Here is a 15440-nt window from a genome sequence, read left to right on the forward strand (position 1 = left end):
ACCCCCCCCCCCCCACTGTGCTTCCGTGAGCTAGCTCACCCAGCTAGCTTGGTGATCCCCACCTCTGGCACCAAAAAGTCTCCAACCCATTGTTCCCTTGCTCCCCTCCCCCCGCTCCTGTAAACAAGTTCCCTCATCCAACAATCCGCAAACAAACACCCAGCAGCAAGAAAACACAAAGATCAAAAGTACCACCCACCAAAACCCAGACAGGCACGTCTCCATCCCACCAAATGCACAACAGTATAATCACCCAAAATAAAACACAAAAGTAATATTACCAACATCTACCCCACCCCAAAAAGAAAGAACCAAAAACAAAACGGAAAATCGATTCTCCCCCCCCCCTCTTCCCTCTCCCCTAAACAGAGCTCCAAAAAGACTGATACAAAGCAATACGAAAAAACATAGCCAACTTTAACAACAGAAAGAGAGAAAAAAAAAACAACCGAAGCCTCACCAACATTCCAAGGGGAGAGAAGAAAAACAAATAAACAAAAAACTCCCCAGAGAAAAACAAAGAAAAAGGGCCCATTATAGACCAACATATTGTCACTGAGTCCAAAAGTTCTCAAGCTCCCACCAGTCCTTTTCTTTTTGCATAGTCCAACGCCTCATCAGGCGACATCAAAATAATGATGTTGGTCTTCATGCGTAACCCACAGGCGCGCCGGGTATTGCAGGCCAAACTTCACCTGCTTCTTAAAGAAAATCGCCTTGACTTGATTGAAGCCTGCCCTCTTCCTCGCCACCTCCACGCTCAGGTTCTGGTACACCCGCAGGATGTTATTCTCCCACCTGCAACTCCTCGTCCGCTTGGCCTACCGCAGAATACATTCCTTGTCCAGGAACCTGTGGAATCTCACCACCATCGCCCTCGGAGGGTATCCCGCCGGTGGCTTCCTGGCAAGCGCCCGAAATGCCCAGTCCATCTCCAGTGGTCGGGGGAATACCCCCTCCCCCAGCAGCGTTTCGAACATACCTGCCACGTATGCTCCAGCATCTGCTCCCTGAGCTCCCTCTGGAAGCCCGACAATTCATAGATTCTGCCGGTGGGACCGATTCTCAAGGTCTTCCACCTTCTCCAATAGCCTTTTCTGCTCTTCTCGCAGCATCCCCACCTCCAGCCCCACAGCTGTTTGGTGCTCTTCTTGTTACAGCAGTGCCTTCTCCAAATTCTGAATCGCACGGTCCTGGGCGTCCAGTCTGCTTTCCAGGCGATCAATTGACTCCTTGATCGGGTCCAGGCATTCTCGCTTCTGTCTGGCGAAGCCATCCTGAATGGCCTGCATCACTGGGTCCGTTACACGCTGCGCTGCCGCTCCAGGGGTCCGTCTCTCAGCCATACTGTCTCCCGTTACAACTTCAACACCGCTCGCTACTGGCTTCTTGTTTCTGCCCTTTCGCACACTTCTGATCCTTTTTTCCATAAACCAATGCGAGGAAACAGGGCCCAGCTGCCTCAGCCAACGAATCTTCCGATTAAAACCAAAGAAAAGTCCGGGGGAAAGGTCCAAAAGTCCAACCAGAGCGGGAGCCACCAAATGTGCGACTTACTCCTCCACAGCCACCACCGGAAGTCCCCGTGCCCGTTAAAGTTAGCGACAGTCTGAACGTCTATGTGAGCCGCTCATTTCAGGGCAGCACCGGTGCTGTGTGGCATTTCCCAGTCAGGCGCACGCAAATGTATATAGGTGGTAACAAGTGCCCCTTTTACAAGGCCCACATATGTATAAACTTGGACCAGGAGAGCCAGGACAACAGTACCATGGGCTATGACCGCTTGGCAGGCATGCCCCAGGTGCAGGGCGCAAAAAGACTAAACCCACGTGGCCTCGCGGTTTCCATGGTATCATGCAGCTTCATTCATGCACTTCAAGGGATTTCACTCCCTCAAAATGTCCAAATCGTTTGTGACCACAAGATGCGCATAATGCAGGTGTGTGCCTGTTTTCCTCACCCTCCCACTATGTCTAGTTGTATCCCCTGGATCCACAGTTGAGGTTGAGGTGGCTTGCTGGCTTCTACGCCCTGTTGCCGAAGATGACCTTAGCAGGTGTCCCCTGGGGAGCCTAGACCTTGAGGGTCTGGACCTACTTTCAGACAGCATAGGTGTTGCAGTGTTACCCTCCTCGGTATCCTGGGCTGGAGGAGTGTGGCTCACAGGGAACAGGGTGTCAGATGAGCTGGACATCCCTTGGTCACCTGGGTGGAGGTCCCCTGGCTGCGCTCCTGCCGATCATCGTCCCTCTGGGTGCCAGGGGGCCCCTGGGCTCCCCTTTGGGGTAGAGGGGCAGCTGGAGTGAGATCCAGAAACCCCGCTGTTCTCTGGCGATTACACTTCTGGATTCCCACCAGTGCCTGCACCATGTCCTCAGTCATGGAGGTCATGAGCTGAGCCATGGAGCAGACATCTCCTGCACCAAAGTCTCCACTGGGCACCCCACCCTTGCAGTGTTGGCTTCCTTGTGTAGGAGTGACGGCACCATCTCCACAGCCAGAAGGTGCTGGGACTCGTCCAATTGGCCTTGCACTCCAAGGAGAAATACAGTCATCCATTCCTGATGCCTTTATAGATCCAGCAGCTCTGGGACGACTGGACCCAGGGGCACATCATCGGCCAGGGGCCAGCAGAGTCCTGGGCTCCCGCATCCCTCCAAGAGTTGGTTCCCTGGGATATCCCTGCCTCCGCCTGCAGTGGATCTTCAATTATAAGGTGCTCACCAGCGAGTGAACCAGCAGCCTGCCTATTACTTAATCTTGAGGTGTGAGTATCTGCGCTGGTGGAGGATGTGGGTGACAGACGTGACACCTCTTAAATGGTGGCGTCCGGGAAGTTTCCATTGGAGCTGCTCGTGTATGTGGTATCCAGAGGGTGCGAGGATGGTCCGGGCTCGTCAACTGATTGCTCTGCAAGGGAAGGGTGATGGCATTAGTGCATCACGGGGGATAAATGATGGGACAATGTTTACTCACATGAGGCTTGAAGAATGACTATGTGTTCTGCAGCTTCTCACTTTTGTCTGCAGACCTCACTTTGCCCTCTGCACAAGGGTGGTCTTGCTCCTCCCCAGCCAACTCAAGGGCTCTTTCCTCAAAGGGGAGAGGCTTCTGAGCTTGCGTGTAGCTCTGAGTGGCTGCGCTTGCTTACACCTGTTATGCTCGAGGTTGTCCTCTAATGAGACAGATGGCAAGAATGTAGGCGGGAGTCCTGTTAGTTCAGATGGTGATGAGGTGTGGCATGGGACTTGAGTGGGAGCGGGCATCTGAGGAGCAGAATGCAGGAGATCATGGAGATTGGGGTTGGGGGTCTCTTGAAAGGTGTTGGCAACCACGAGGTGGCTGGGTAAGAGGTCACCTTGGAGGTGCCAGCGGTGTGTGACAGGATGCAGTGAGAAACTGTAGGAGGCAGTCTTACCCTGGCCCCGTGAAGAAGTTCATTCATCTTTCTGCAGCACTGTTGTCCTGTCCTCTTCTGTAGTAAGTTGGCACTGACTAAGGCTGCCATTGCCTTCCATTCGTGGATGGTGACCTTGCTGGATAGATGTCTGCGTGACTGTGGATAGAGGACACCGCACCTCTGCTGCACAACATCCAAGAGCTTGGTCAGGGCTCCCACTTTGAACCGTGGTTTTGACTCGCTGGCAGCCATCCCCTCTAATGGACTTGGAAGAAGTGCTAGGGGAATGTTTATATGGAGCTCCCCACTGATTACAGAGATAAGTTGCCCCAGAGCAAGCGAATCAGCAGGAGGCCGCCACAAGTGGTTAAAAAAAATTTCAAAGAGGCTCAATATTCTGTGAGATTTCTTGCCGCTGGCAGGATTCGCATTGGTTTTCATACTGGATCTGACACTTTGCCAAAGTTTGGTTAGATGCTGCCCAGTATTTTGGAAATTTGGAAATAAGTATTTTCGTAACTTATACCTCATGCAAGTAGTTCAGAAACCTGTCATAAGAACATAAGAAATTGAAGGAGTAGGGCCTTTGGTCCCTCAAGGGCCGTCTACCATTCGATGGGATCACGGCTGATCTGCTTAAGGCCTTATCTCCAGTTTCTTGCCTCTTCTCTATAACCCTCGACTCCTTTGTAGATCAAACATCTTATTCAGTTTTAAATACATTCGGGCAGCACGGTGGCAGTCGTTAGCATTGATGCCTCAAGCACCGTGGAGCCGGGTTCAATCCTGACCCCGGGTCACTGTCCATATGGAGTTTGCACCTTCTCCCCGTGCCTTGCGTGGATCTCACCCCCACAACCCAAAAAGATGAGCATGGTAGGTGAATTGGCCACGCTGAATTGCCCCTTAATTGGAAAAAAGAATTGGGTACTCTAAATTTATTGAAAAAAAGCTTTGAATACATTCAATTACCAGAATCCACTGCTCTCTGGGTAGATAATTCCAACAATTAATGGCCCACTGAGAGAATAAATTCTTAATTTCTATCTTAAATGGGAGGAGACTCCTTATTTTGAAGATGTGCCCTCTAGTTCTGGATTCCCTGATGAGGGAAAATAATCCTTTCAGCATCTACCTTGACATGGCTTTGTTAAAGGTATTCAATGTGTTTTTTAAACATAATGGATGTTGAGGAGAAATATTCAGATTTCTCAGAAATGTAATTTTTAATCATTTGTCCTATTTAAAAAGTTAAAAGTTCCCGTACCAGCCTCCCCGAACAGGCGCCGGAATGTGGCGACTAGGGGCTTTTCACAGGAACTTCATTGAAGCCTACTTGTGACAATAAGCGATTTTCATTTCATTCAAATAAATTAAGAAAATTTCCTGTCAGTATTTGTGCATTTTCTTTCTTTAAAATAAAAATCTTTTCATTGGCTTTTCTCATATTTATAAACAGTTGTTACTTCTATACATTACATTTTTCTTGCCCGCGCTAATTTGCTTTATTTTACAGAGAGGTTTGTTTTGTCCTTCATTTGACTAACTGTACGTACATTTCGCTGCCCTCTGGATCGGTCTATGATATCCCCCCTCCCCCCCCCCCCCATTGGTTTCAGCACCCTTCCTCTTCTCCAGTGATTTCCCCATTTTTCTCCCCAACCCCCACCCCCAGGTTGCGTAGTCCTTTGGTTCTTCATCTTTTTTTAAAATCCCGAGCTTACTCCTCGTTGCTGGCCTCGAACAGGTTTTGGAACAGGCCGATGAACTGCCCCCAAGTATCCAGGAAGCTTTCCTTTGACCCTCGGATGGCGTACTTAATCTTCCCCAGGTGGAGAAATTCTGAGAGGTCAGCGAGCCAGTCTGCAGCTTTGGTGGTGCTGCCGATCGCCAGCCGAGCAGGATTCTCCGGCGTGCGATTAGGATTTGTGCATTTTCAATTGGAAGAACTGGACTGGATGGGTCGAATGGAATTCTTCATTCCAAGCACATTCATGTCTTGTAAACTTGGTGTTACAACTTCTTGTTCTTAGAAGTTTACCCCCCGCAAAAAAAAATCGAAATACTTATTTTGTGAGGAGAACAATAATTCACAACGTATTTATAAAAGAGCTAATTGGACCTTTATTCCCTAAACTGAACATTGTATGAAGATTCCACCAAAATAAGAACAGTGAGGAAACTATAACATGAAGCAGAACAAACAGTCCATTATTCCGCTAATATTTTTACTCCTATTTACTTTTTCAATATGTCCTTTATTTGTGAGGATATTATATATGGAGTTTTTGTTCGATTACTCAATTCTCCCTATTTGCAGACACTTAATAGCAAAAGCTGAATATTCATATTTTTACTGATTCTGCAGTTCATGTGCAATTGGTTGGTTACCCTTGAAGCACTAAAATTATTATGCTTACCTGCTGATTCAGTTCAATTATCTGGGCATCTGCATCACTGGCTCCATTTCTGGCAAAGTGTTGGGTTTTCCTTATACCCATTGAGGATGGTACATTTGGTGTTCTTGTGATCTTAGGCGCTGGTGGAGATGTTCTCTGCGGCACTTAAACCAGAATTGAAAATAGATAATTTCAGAACAATTTAAGTATTTTAGAACTGATTCCTGACAAATATTCTGAAAAGTAAAACATTTTCCTGCTGATGAGTCTAATCATTTATTCTCTATATTGGGTGTGGGGTGGGAGGTGGAATTGGGCTCATTCCTTTTACAAGAACTGACAGGAAGGAGTAAGCATTCCATAAAGTTAACAAGACATGTTATGCAGTATTTATGTCAGCCCTCTAATCTTTCAACTAACATTCACATCACACATGTGCCAGGCAATGACAATTTCCAATAAGAGTCCAACCACTTTCCCTTGATATCAATTGCATTACCATTGCTGGATCCCACAATCAACATTCTGGACCCCATCACTGACCAGAAACTTAACTGGACCAGCTACTTAAATACAATGGCCAAGAGCAGGTTAGAGGCTGAATATGCTGTGGAATATAATTAATCTTCTGACTCCCCTAAACATTTTCACCATCTATGAAATGTATAAATGTACAAAAATAATTTATCCAGGAGTAGCTTTTATAAAACAATTCCTGGAATTTTGATCAACTCTTTAGGTACACCGGCCACTAATGGAATATTCTCAATTTTCCTGATGAATGGACCTCCAACAACACGAAAGCAGCTCAACATCATCCAGGAAAAAGCAGCCTGCTTGACCACCTTAAAAGCAGTCCATTCACCACCTTAAACATTCTTTTCCATATGCAAGATGCAGCAACTCGCCAACATCACCTTCCAAGCACATGATCTCTACCACCTAGAAGGGAAAAGGCAGCAGACGAATGGAAACACCACTATTTGCAAATTCCCCTTGAAATCACACACTATCCTGACTTTGACCCATATTGCTGTTCCTTCATTGTCGCTGGGTCAAATTCCTGGAACACCTTTGTAAACAGCACTGCAGATCATAGAAAGGTTACAGCACAGAAGGAGGCCATTTGGCCTATCTTGTCCATGCCAGCTTGAGGACATCCAGGTGCCCTTTGTAATCCCATCTTCCTGCACCCAGTCCATAACCCTGTACCTTAGAGCAAATAAGGTGCAGATCCAGTTACTTTATAAAAAGAGTTTAGGGTCTCTGCCTCCACTACAAACTTGGGCAGCGGATTCCAGACTCCCACTGCCCTCTGCATAAAAACATTTTCCCTCGTGTTCCCTCTACACCTGCCATTGCTACTTATCTTGAATCTATGTCCCCTGGTTCTAGAAACCTCCATCAAGGGAAACAATTTTATCCTGCCCACCCTATTTCTTCCCCTTCTAATTTTGTACACCTCAATTAAGTCACCCCTCAGCCTTCTTTGTTCCAAGGAAAATAACCCCAACCTATCCAATCTCTCCTTGTAGCCACACTTGTCTAGCCCTGGCAACATTTTTGCAAACCTTCTCTGAACTCTCTCCAGAGCAATAACATTATATTCTAACATTATTCTATGCCTCTGCCAATGAAGAAGAGCATTCCATATGCTTTCTTAACAACCTTGTCTACTTGAACTGCTGCCTTTAGGGACCTCAGTATCTGTACGCCAACTCTCACTTCATCTACCCTCTTATTATACTCCATTTATTGTGTACTCCCTACAAATATTTGACCTCCCTAAATGCATGACCTCACACTTCTCGGTGTCAAATTCCATCTGCCACTTAATCGCCCACTCCACCAATCCATCTATATTGTTTTGAAGATTACAGCTATCCTCTACACTGTCCACCACTCGGTCAATCTTTGTGTCACCTGCAAATTTCCCACTCATTCTCCTAACGTTCATGTCGAAATCGTTGATATGTAACAGAAACAGTAAGGGACCCAACACCGATCCCTGTGGAACACCACTTGAAACAATTTTCCAATTGCAAGGGCAGCCATCGACCATTACCCTTTGTTTCCTGCTACTAAGCCAACTTTTTATCCAGTTTGCCACATTGCCTTGTATCCCATGGGCTTTCACTTTCTTGATCAATCTGCCATGTGGGACTTTTGTCAAATGCTTTGCTAAAGTCCAAGTACACAACATCTACTGCACTACCTTAATCAACCCTTCTCGTCACTTCTTCAAATAATTCGATCAAATTTGTGATGCAATACCGTCCTTTAACAAATCGATGCTGACTATCCCTGACTAGACCTAGCCTTTCTATGTGACAGTCAATCCTGTCTCTCAGGATTGATTCTACTAATTTGCCCACGACTGACGTAAGACTAACTGGCCTATAATTATTTGGCATTTTCTTTGATCCCTTTTTAAACAAGGGTACTGCGTTTGCATTTCTCCAGTCCACCGGTCCCTCCCCCTTGTCTAGTGAGGATTGGAAAACCATCCTCAGAGCATCTGCTTTCTCCTCCTTGGCCTCCTTCAGTAGTCTCCTCCACCTGGCCCTGGTGACTTATCAACTTTCAAGGATTTCAATCCTTTGAATACTTCCTCTCGCTATATGATTATTCCATCCAGTATCTCACAGTGTTCCTCCTGGACAACTGTATCTGCATCATCCATTTCCTTTGTAAACAAGGGGACAAAATAATCATTTAAAACTCTTCCCACAGCCTCTGCATCTACACACAATTTCCCCTCTTCGTCTCTGATAGGTCCCACTTTTCCTGAACTAACCTTTTACCATTAATATATTGGTAAAACATCTCTGGGTTTTCTTTAACTTTACTTGTTCATCTTTTTTCATGCCCTCTCTTTGATTTCCTTTGGACATCGTCCCTGCACTTTCTATACTAGTCTAGACTATCTGCAGTGCTTAGTTCTTTTTGCCTATCGTATGCTTTCTTTTTCTGTTTGATCTTCCCCTGTATTACTACCCAATACCTAATTCTGCCCAACAACTCTTCCAATGACCTGCACCCACTCTGATCCCAACTTCTCTATCAAGGCCAGACTTGATGACTTGCAAACTCCAAACTTTACAAAGTCCTGAGATGACCTTTAAATTCCATATTCAAGTCATTTCTCAAAAGGTTGTTCACTTCTGGAACATATCACTCTCAAATTACTGATATCTTTACCAACACTTTCATTGCCACGTGTAAACAGAGTTGAGATGTTTGCTCATAACAGCAGCACTATATATAGTTTAAGCTGTTGGGTAACTGGGTATAGTTCACTCGGTCACGTAAATAGTTCCACCACAACAGTGGGGGAAGAGTACCTGCTGCAGAATAATGCAACTCTCATTATACTGAAAGTGGGAATAGACAATTTTACCAACTAGAACATGAACTGCTAATTCTGTCTTTAACTGGAAAAAGTACAGGTCAATCTGCTGTACTGAATGGAAGGCTATCAATGGGAAGGGGCAACACAGCAAAGACAGTCCAAACTCTGGAATCCCAGAGCATGTCAGGCTCTGGGATGGCTGTCAAATCCCACCTAACCATAACAGCTCCCCAGAATCAATCGCTTTATCACATCATGTCATTTCTACTTCATTTAACTGCTCTACTAATGTTATCTCATCACCAAACATCAATACATAGTGTTATTCAAGTATATATAATTGTGAGCAGATGGATTTCATGAGATATATTTTTAAGTATTGTCCAAACAAAATTCAGGATGACCTTTCAATCCATTACGAACAAAAGTCTCAACAGTCCGTTTCAAAATACATGGAAATTCCCAACATCAACCTTCTCCATGGGATTTTCTCATTTTCAGAATGTGCCCATTTACCTGTAATGCTCATTAGACCTGTAGGTGGCACATTAGGCCTTTAGGGGAGGCATTGGTGTAGTGGTATTGTCACTGGATTAATAATTCAGAGACCCAGGATAATGCCCTGGGGACCCGGATTTGAATTCAATTAAAATCTGTAATTTAAAGTCTAATGATGACCATGAAACGATTGTCGATTGTTGTTAAAAACCCATCTGGTTCATTAATGTCCTTCAGGGAAGGAAATCTGCCATCACACATCTACATGTGACTCCAAACCCACAGCAATGTGGTTGACCCTTAAATGCCCTCAGGAATGGGCAACAAATGCTGGCCCACATCCACATCCCATGAACGAATAACGAAAAAAAAACAGTGGTAGGTTTAATGGCACTAAATTAACATGTATTCTATATCCTGGTGTTTTGAATCAGTTTGCAGTTCTACTACTGGTCACTGCATTGCTGTGCAAAGATTATTTTGCTTATTATGTTTTATGAAAGCATGTTCATTGGGCATTATTTAAATAATTTATTTTTCTCTGCTGCTTCCTTTACTCTGGCGGCTCCAGCCAAAGTTAAGGTACCCCTCCCTTCCAAATGTCTTGCTTCCTTTAAAAAAAATCTTTATTAAAAATGTTTTCATTCTAAACATAATAATATAAAACTACTAATCCAAGTTACAATATCAAATAACAAGACAAACAAGCCAAAGCACAAATTAACTTAACCCCACAGAACTAATCTAAACCCCATGACAACTGACGGTGATTAGCTCTTTTAAAAAGGAAATGAATGGCTGCCATCTTTTGTAGAACCCTTCTACTGACCCCCTAATGGTGTACTTAACTTTCGCCAAATGTAAGAAAGACATGAGATCACCCAACCAAGCCAAAACACTGGGCTTACTAACCTGGGACACCTGGGGACAAGACCAGAACTATGAGCGTGATTAGCCGGACCCCCGAGGACAACCTTCATACCTGTACTCCACCAGAGAAGAATCTGCTCATCCTCGCTTTAGTCCAATGAGCCCTGTGCACCACCTTGAATTGGATCAGATTAAGCCAAGCTCTAGGACGTGGAATTGACACTGTGAAGAGCCTCACGCCATGCCTCATCGTCCAGAATAGGGCCGCATTGACCCTCTCATTTCACCTTCACCTCATCCAACGGGCCGACTCCGCTGATAGGATCTGGTCATATATGCATGAAATAGTCCCCCACCAGACCCAGTCAAAGACGAAATCCTCTTCAATAGGGAGCAAGGTGGTGCCAAGGAGAATGAGGGAAAAGCCTTGTTCAAAAAATCGTGGATCTGAAAGTATCTGAAAAAACTGGAACCAGGAAGTTGAAATTTCGCTGACACCTCCTTAAAGCTGGCAAACTTCCTCCATGAACAGGTCCCCAAACCACTCCAAACCCTACCCATGACCCAAAGCCAAATTCAAACCCACTGGTAAAAATAGGTGATTATTGCAGATAGGTACCAGGAAAGACATTGAACTGAGTTTAAAATACTGTCTGAACTGCTTCCAGATTCTCAGGGTGGAAACCATTACTGGGAATGTCTTACCGGAGAGAACGGCAGCGATATGACACCTATTGCACAAAGGCTAGAACCCTTACAGGAACTCGCCTCCATTTGCCCCCAAATGGAACCTAGATCACTGAACCACAACAGTATCTTCTGAATATTGGCTGCCTAATGGCAAACTAATAAACTGTTAAACCTCCTGATTGCCTACCTCTCTGAAGGATTGCCCTACGGATCCTTGGGCTCCCACCCAAATAAATGAGGACACTAATTTATTAACTTTGACAAAGAAGGACTTGGGGAGAAAAGTGGGAGACATTGAAAAATAAATAAAAATCTCAGGAGAACATTCATTTTAATAGTCTGAACCATGCCCGCCAAGGGCAAGGGGAGGTTGTCCCACTTCTGTAAGTCAGACTTGACACCACTAACTCGACTATTATAATTTAATTTATGAAGCGAGGCCAAGCGTGGGCCACCCATATTCCCAGATAACAAAAGTTAGATCTGACAAGGTGGAAAGGTAACATCCCCAGATAGGCTCCCTCGCCAGGGGGGTTAACTGGGAAGTATTCAATCTTATCCAAATTCAACTTATACCCAGTGAAGGAACCAAATCTCGCAAGCAGCTTCATTATCGCATTTATAGTGGATACTGGATCCGTAATCTAAAAGAGCAGGTCATCCATGTACAAGGACACCCTCTGCTCCACCCCTCCCCGATTTATTCCCCCTCCACTTACAAGAAGATCTCAGCGCTATGGCAAGTGGTTCTATTGCCAAAACAAACACTGGACACCCCTGCCTCGTGCTCCAATCAGCAGAAGGTAGCCAGAAGTCAAAGCATTCGTGCGAACACTACCAGTAGGGGCCCTATACAATAAACACATCCAGGATAAATTGTCCAAATCCAAACCTCCCAAGAATCTCATAGAGATAATCCCACTCCACTCTATCAAACGCCTTTTCAGCATCTAGGGGAACAATCACCTCTGGTTCAGGAACGGAGAAGGGGAGAGGATAACATTTAACAAACAACGTACAGTGGCCGACAATTGCTGACCCTTGATGAAGCCTGCTTGGTCTTCCGAGATCACCTCTGGGAGGCAGGGCTCCAATCACAGTGTCAGCACTTTAGCGAGTAACTTAATGTCCACATTTAAAAGTAAAATAGGTCGGTACGCCCACACTCTGTTGAGTCCTTGTCTTTCTGAAGGATCAAGGAAATAGAGGCCTACACAAGTGTAAAGAGCAACGAACACCCGGGTGCAATAAATGCCACAAATCTGCCCCCCCCTCAGGAGTCATTGAACATATTTAAAATTAGAGGCACCAATTGCTCTGCAAACCTCTTATTAAACTCAATGGGGAGGCCATCAGGGCCAGGAGCTTTACCTGTCTGCATAAACCAAATGCATTTTATAATTTCCTCTGGGCCCAACCGGTATTCTAACTCTTCACCCCTCTCCCTCTCCACAGCTGGGATAGATAATTCATCCAAAAAATCAGTCATGACCGATCTCTTCGCCAGAGGATCAGACCTATCAGACCTATAGAGATCGTGATAAAACATTTCAAACACCACATTGACCTGAGGTGGGGCAGAAACCAGGCTGCCACTTGAGTCACGTACAATCTCCCAAGAAGCTGCCTGCCGTCTCAACTGATGAGCTAAGAGGCGACTGGCCTTCTCCCAGTGTTCATAAAATATATCCTTCAAACATTACAGTTGGCCCACCACCTTATCCGTTGATAATAATTCAGATGGTGTCTGTAGCTTTTTCCTATTTACCAACTCTGGGGTTGGGGCAAGTGAGTACTGAAGGCCCACCTCAAGAATGGAGTCCAGCAGCTTCTGCTGCTACGCCCTTGCTGCCTTTACCATGTGCACTTTGGAGGAAATTATCTCCCCCATGATGACCACTTAAGGGCTTCCTACAGCATAAAAGGTGAGATAGATTAATTTTTATTAAATTTAATTATTCCCAAATAGCAGAGGACATTTGTTCACAAAATCCCTTGTCCGCTAATAATGCCGCATCCAATCTCCATGCCGAATACTGGGAGGGATCTGATTCTCGTGCCAAATCAATGAAGTGTGGGGCATGGTCTGAAATCACAATTGCCAAGTAACCTGCCGCCTCCAGAAAAGGGAGGAGAGACCCATCCATTACAAAAAAGACGATACGCGAGTATAGCTGGTGCACATGAGAGAAGAAAAGGAAAATTTTTATCACCTGGGTGCAATAAATGCCACAGATCTGCACCCCCCCCCTCCTTTAATCTGTTCCATGAAAAACGACAACGCCCTGGCCACCACCCCTGATGGAGTCAGAGATGTGGGTATGGACTGATCCAAACTGGGGTCCAGAACACAGTTTCAGTCACCACCCAAAATAAGCTGAGGTGAATCCAAATCAGGGATGGAGACCAGCAGCTTATTAATATAATTTGTACTGTCCCAGTTTGGAGTATAGATATTAACCAGAACCACCGAGGTGCCCACCAAAGATCCACAGACAATAACATGTCTACCATTGGGGTCAACCAAGATCTTAGTGGAAGATAACTGAATCCTTTTATAGATTAATATTGCTTCAACCGGGCCCTACTATCAAAGCCCGAATTAAAAATTTGCCCCACCCACCATCCCTTGTCTGGTATCTGATCCACAATTGAGTCTCTTGCAGAAACGCCACGTCGGCATTTAAACTCTTAAGGTGAGAAAATACCCTTGACCTCTTTCACTGGGCATTCAATCCCATGACATTCCAGGTGACCAAACAAATTGGGGGTCTCCTACTCTTCCCCCCACCTCGATCCAGAGTCAGCCATTTCCACCAAGAGGGATTATCTAATAGTTAAATAGAAAGTACATCATCAAGCCCAGGCACACCCAAGATGGCCGTCAAACCCGCTACCAAGATTAAACAAAAATCTGCAGTCACGGTCAGTAAACTACCCCTACCCCCCACTTCCATCCCCCCTCAGACATTACTACACCCAAATACGCATACAGAATACAGCAAGACGAATATAAACAACTAAAACCTACTTCTAATAAACCTAACTCCAAACAGAACAAAAACACTCAGCTCATTATCTAAAACAGAACTACTAATATATTTTCACAACAGTTAGAACAAAAACCTACATAAAACCCAACAAGAACAGAAAAATGTAAACATGAACAAGGAACAGCAACATTTCCACATATCAACATGTTCATCTCCAATATCCAAAAACCTCAATCGCCCTGCGTCCAGTCCATGCTTCTTCACAGCATGGTAGCATGGTGGTTAGCACATGGCTTCACAGTGCCAGGGATGTTTTACCTAGAGGAATGATTCTGCAAATAATTTACTTTGGCTTTCAGTGCTTTATTCGCATAGGCCATCAGAGACATCTTCGCTTCCAAAGAGGCAATCTGGTCATTGTGCCTCAAAATGGCCACCTCCGTGCCTTGTATTGTGGCTCCATATGCCTTTACTGTTTTGTTGGTCCTCTCCAATGCCAAACGGATGGGAGCCAAGACCTCTTCCGTCGCTTTGTGGAGATCCCCCTACACAACCTGCCTGTGTTTGTCAAATTCTATCGCCAAGGTGCTCGTAGGCATCTCAGCCGTTAGTGGAGTAGCCGGAGTCCAAGATGGAGTGCACCATTTTTTTCCACCGACGAGCCACTGAGGCGCCTACGACTCTGTCGACCAACTTCTGCTTTCAACCTTTTTACCCCTGGGTTTTCTGGCCATTTCTCCTATGTAGGTTCCTTATCCCATTAAATATGTGGGTTTTTAAACAAAAATACCCCCTGAAACTAAGCAAAAAGGGCTAAACTTTTAGTACCCTAGTGGGAGCCAAGGCCTCGTCCATCAATTTACAGAGGTCCCTTGACACAATCTGCCCCTGTCAAATTCTATCGCCAAGGTGCTCGTAGGCATCTCGGCCACTAGTGGAGTAGCCGGAGTCTTAGACGGAGTCCCGCCGTCTTTTTTCCACCGATGAGCCACCGAGACGCCTAAGACAAACTTCTGCAAGCAACCACTTTTTCCCCGGGTACGTCTTTTCCTAATAGTTTTTAAAAAGTATTTTTATTCCAATTTTCAACATTTTACATTTTCTAACAAAAATGATACCCAACATATTAAACCCCGAAAACAAGAACGCCCCCCCCCCCCCCCCCAAACGATCGACAGTACCCAGCTCTCCAAATTGGAAAATAAATAACCCTAATGTTTGTAGAACCCATCATTCGC

General features: G+C 45.3%; 1 protein-coding gene across 2 annotated transcripts in view; it reads right to left on the minus strand.

Annotated features, from left to right (window-relative positions):
• The window catches only part of LOC140410622 (microtubule-associated protein RP/EB family member 3-like), a 222307-nt gene that overhangs the window by 77878 nt on the left and 128989 nt on the right, over positions 1-15440 (minus strand). For both annotated transcript variants that reach the window (XM_072498937.1, XM_072498938.1), the window contains exon 5: positions 5821-5963. In XM_072498937.1, the coding sequence (XP_072355038.1) occupies positions 5821-5963 (143 nt within the window). The remainder of the gene's footprint in view (positions 1-5820; positions 5964-15440) is intronic.

The sequence above is a fragment of the Scyliorhinus torazame genome, chromosome 4 (assembly GCF_047496885.1).
Source record: "Scyliorhinus torazame isolate Kashiwa2021f chromosome 4, sScyTor2.1, whole genome shotgun sequence".
Lineage (NCBI taxonomy): Eukaryota > Metazoa > Chordata > Chondrichthyes > Carcharhiniformes > Scyliorhinidae > Scyliorhinus > Scyliorhinus torazame.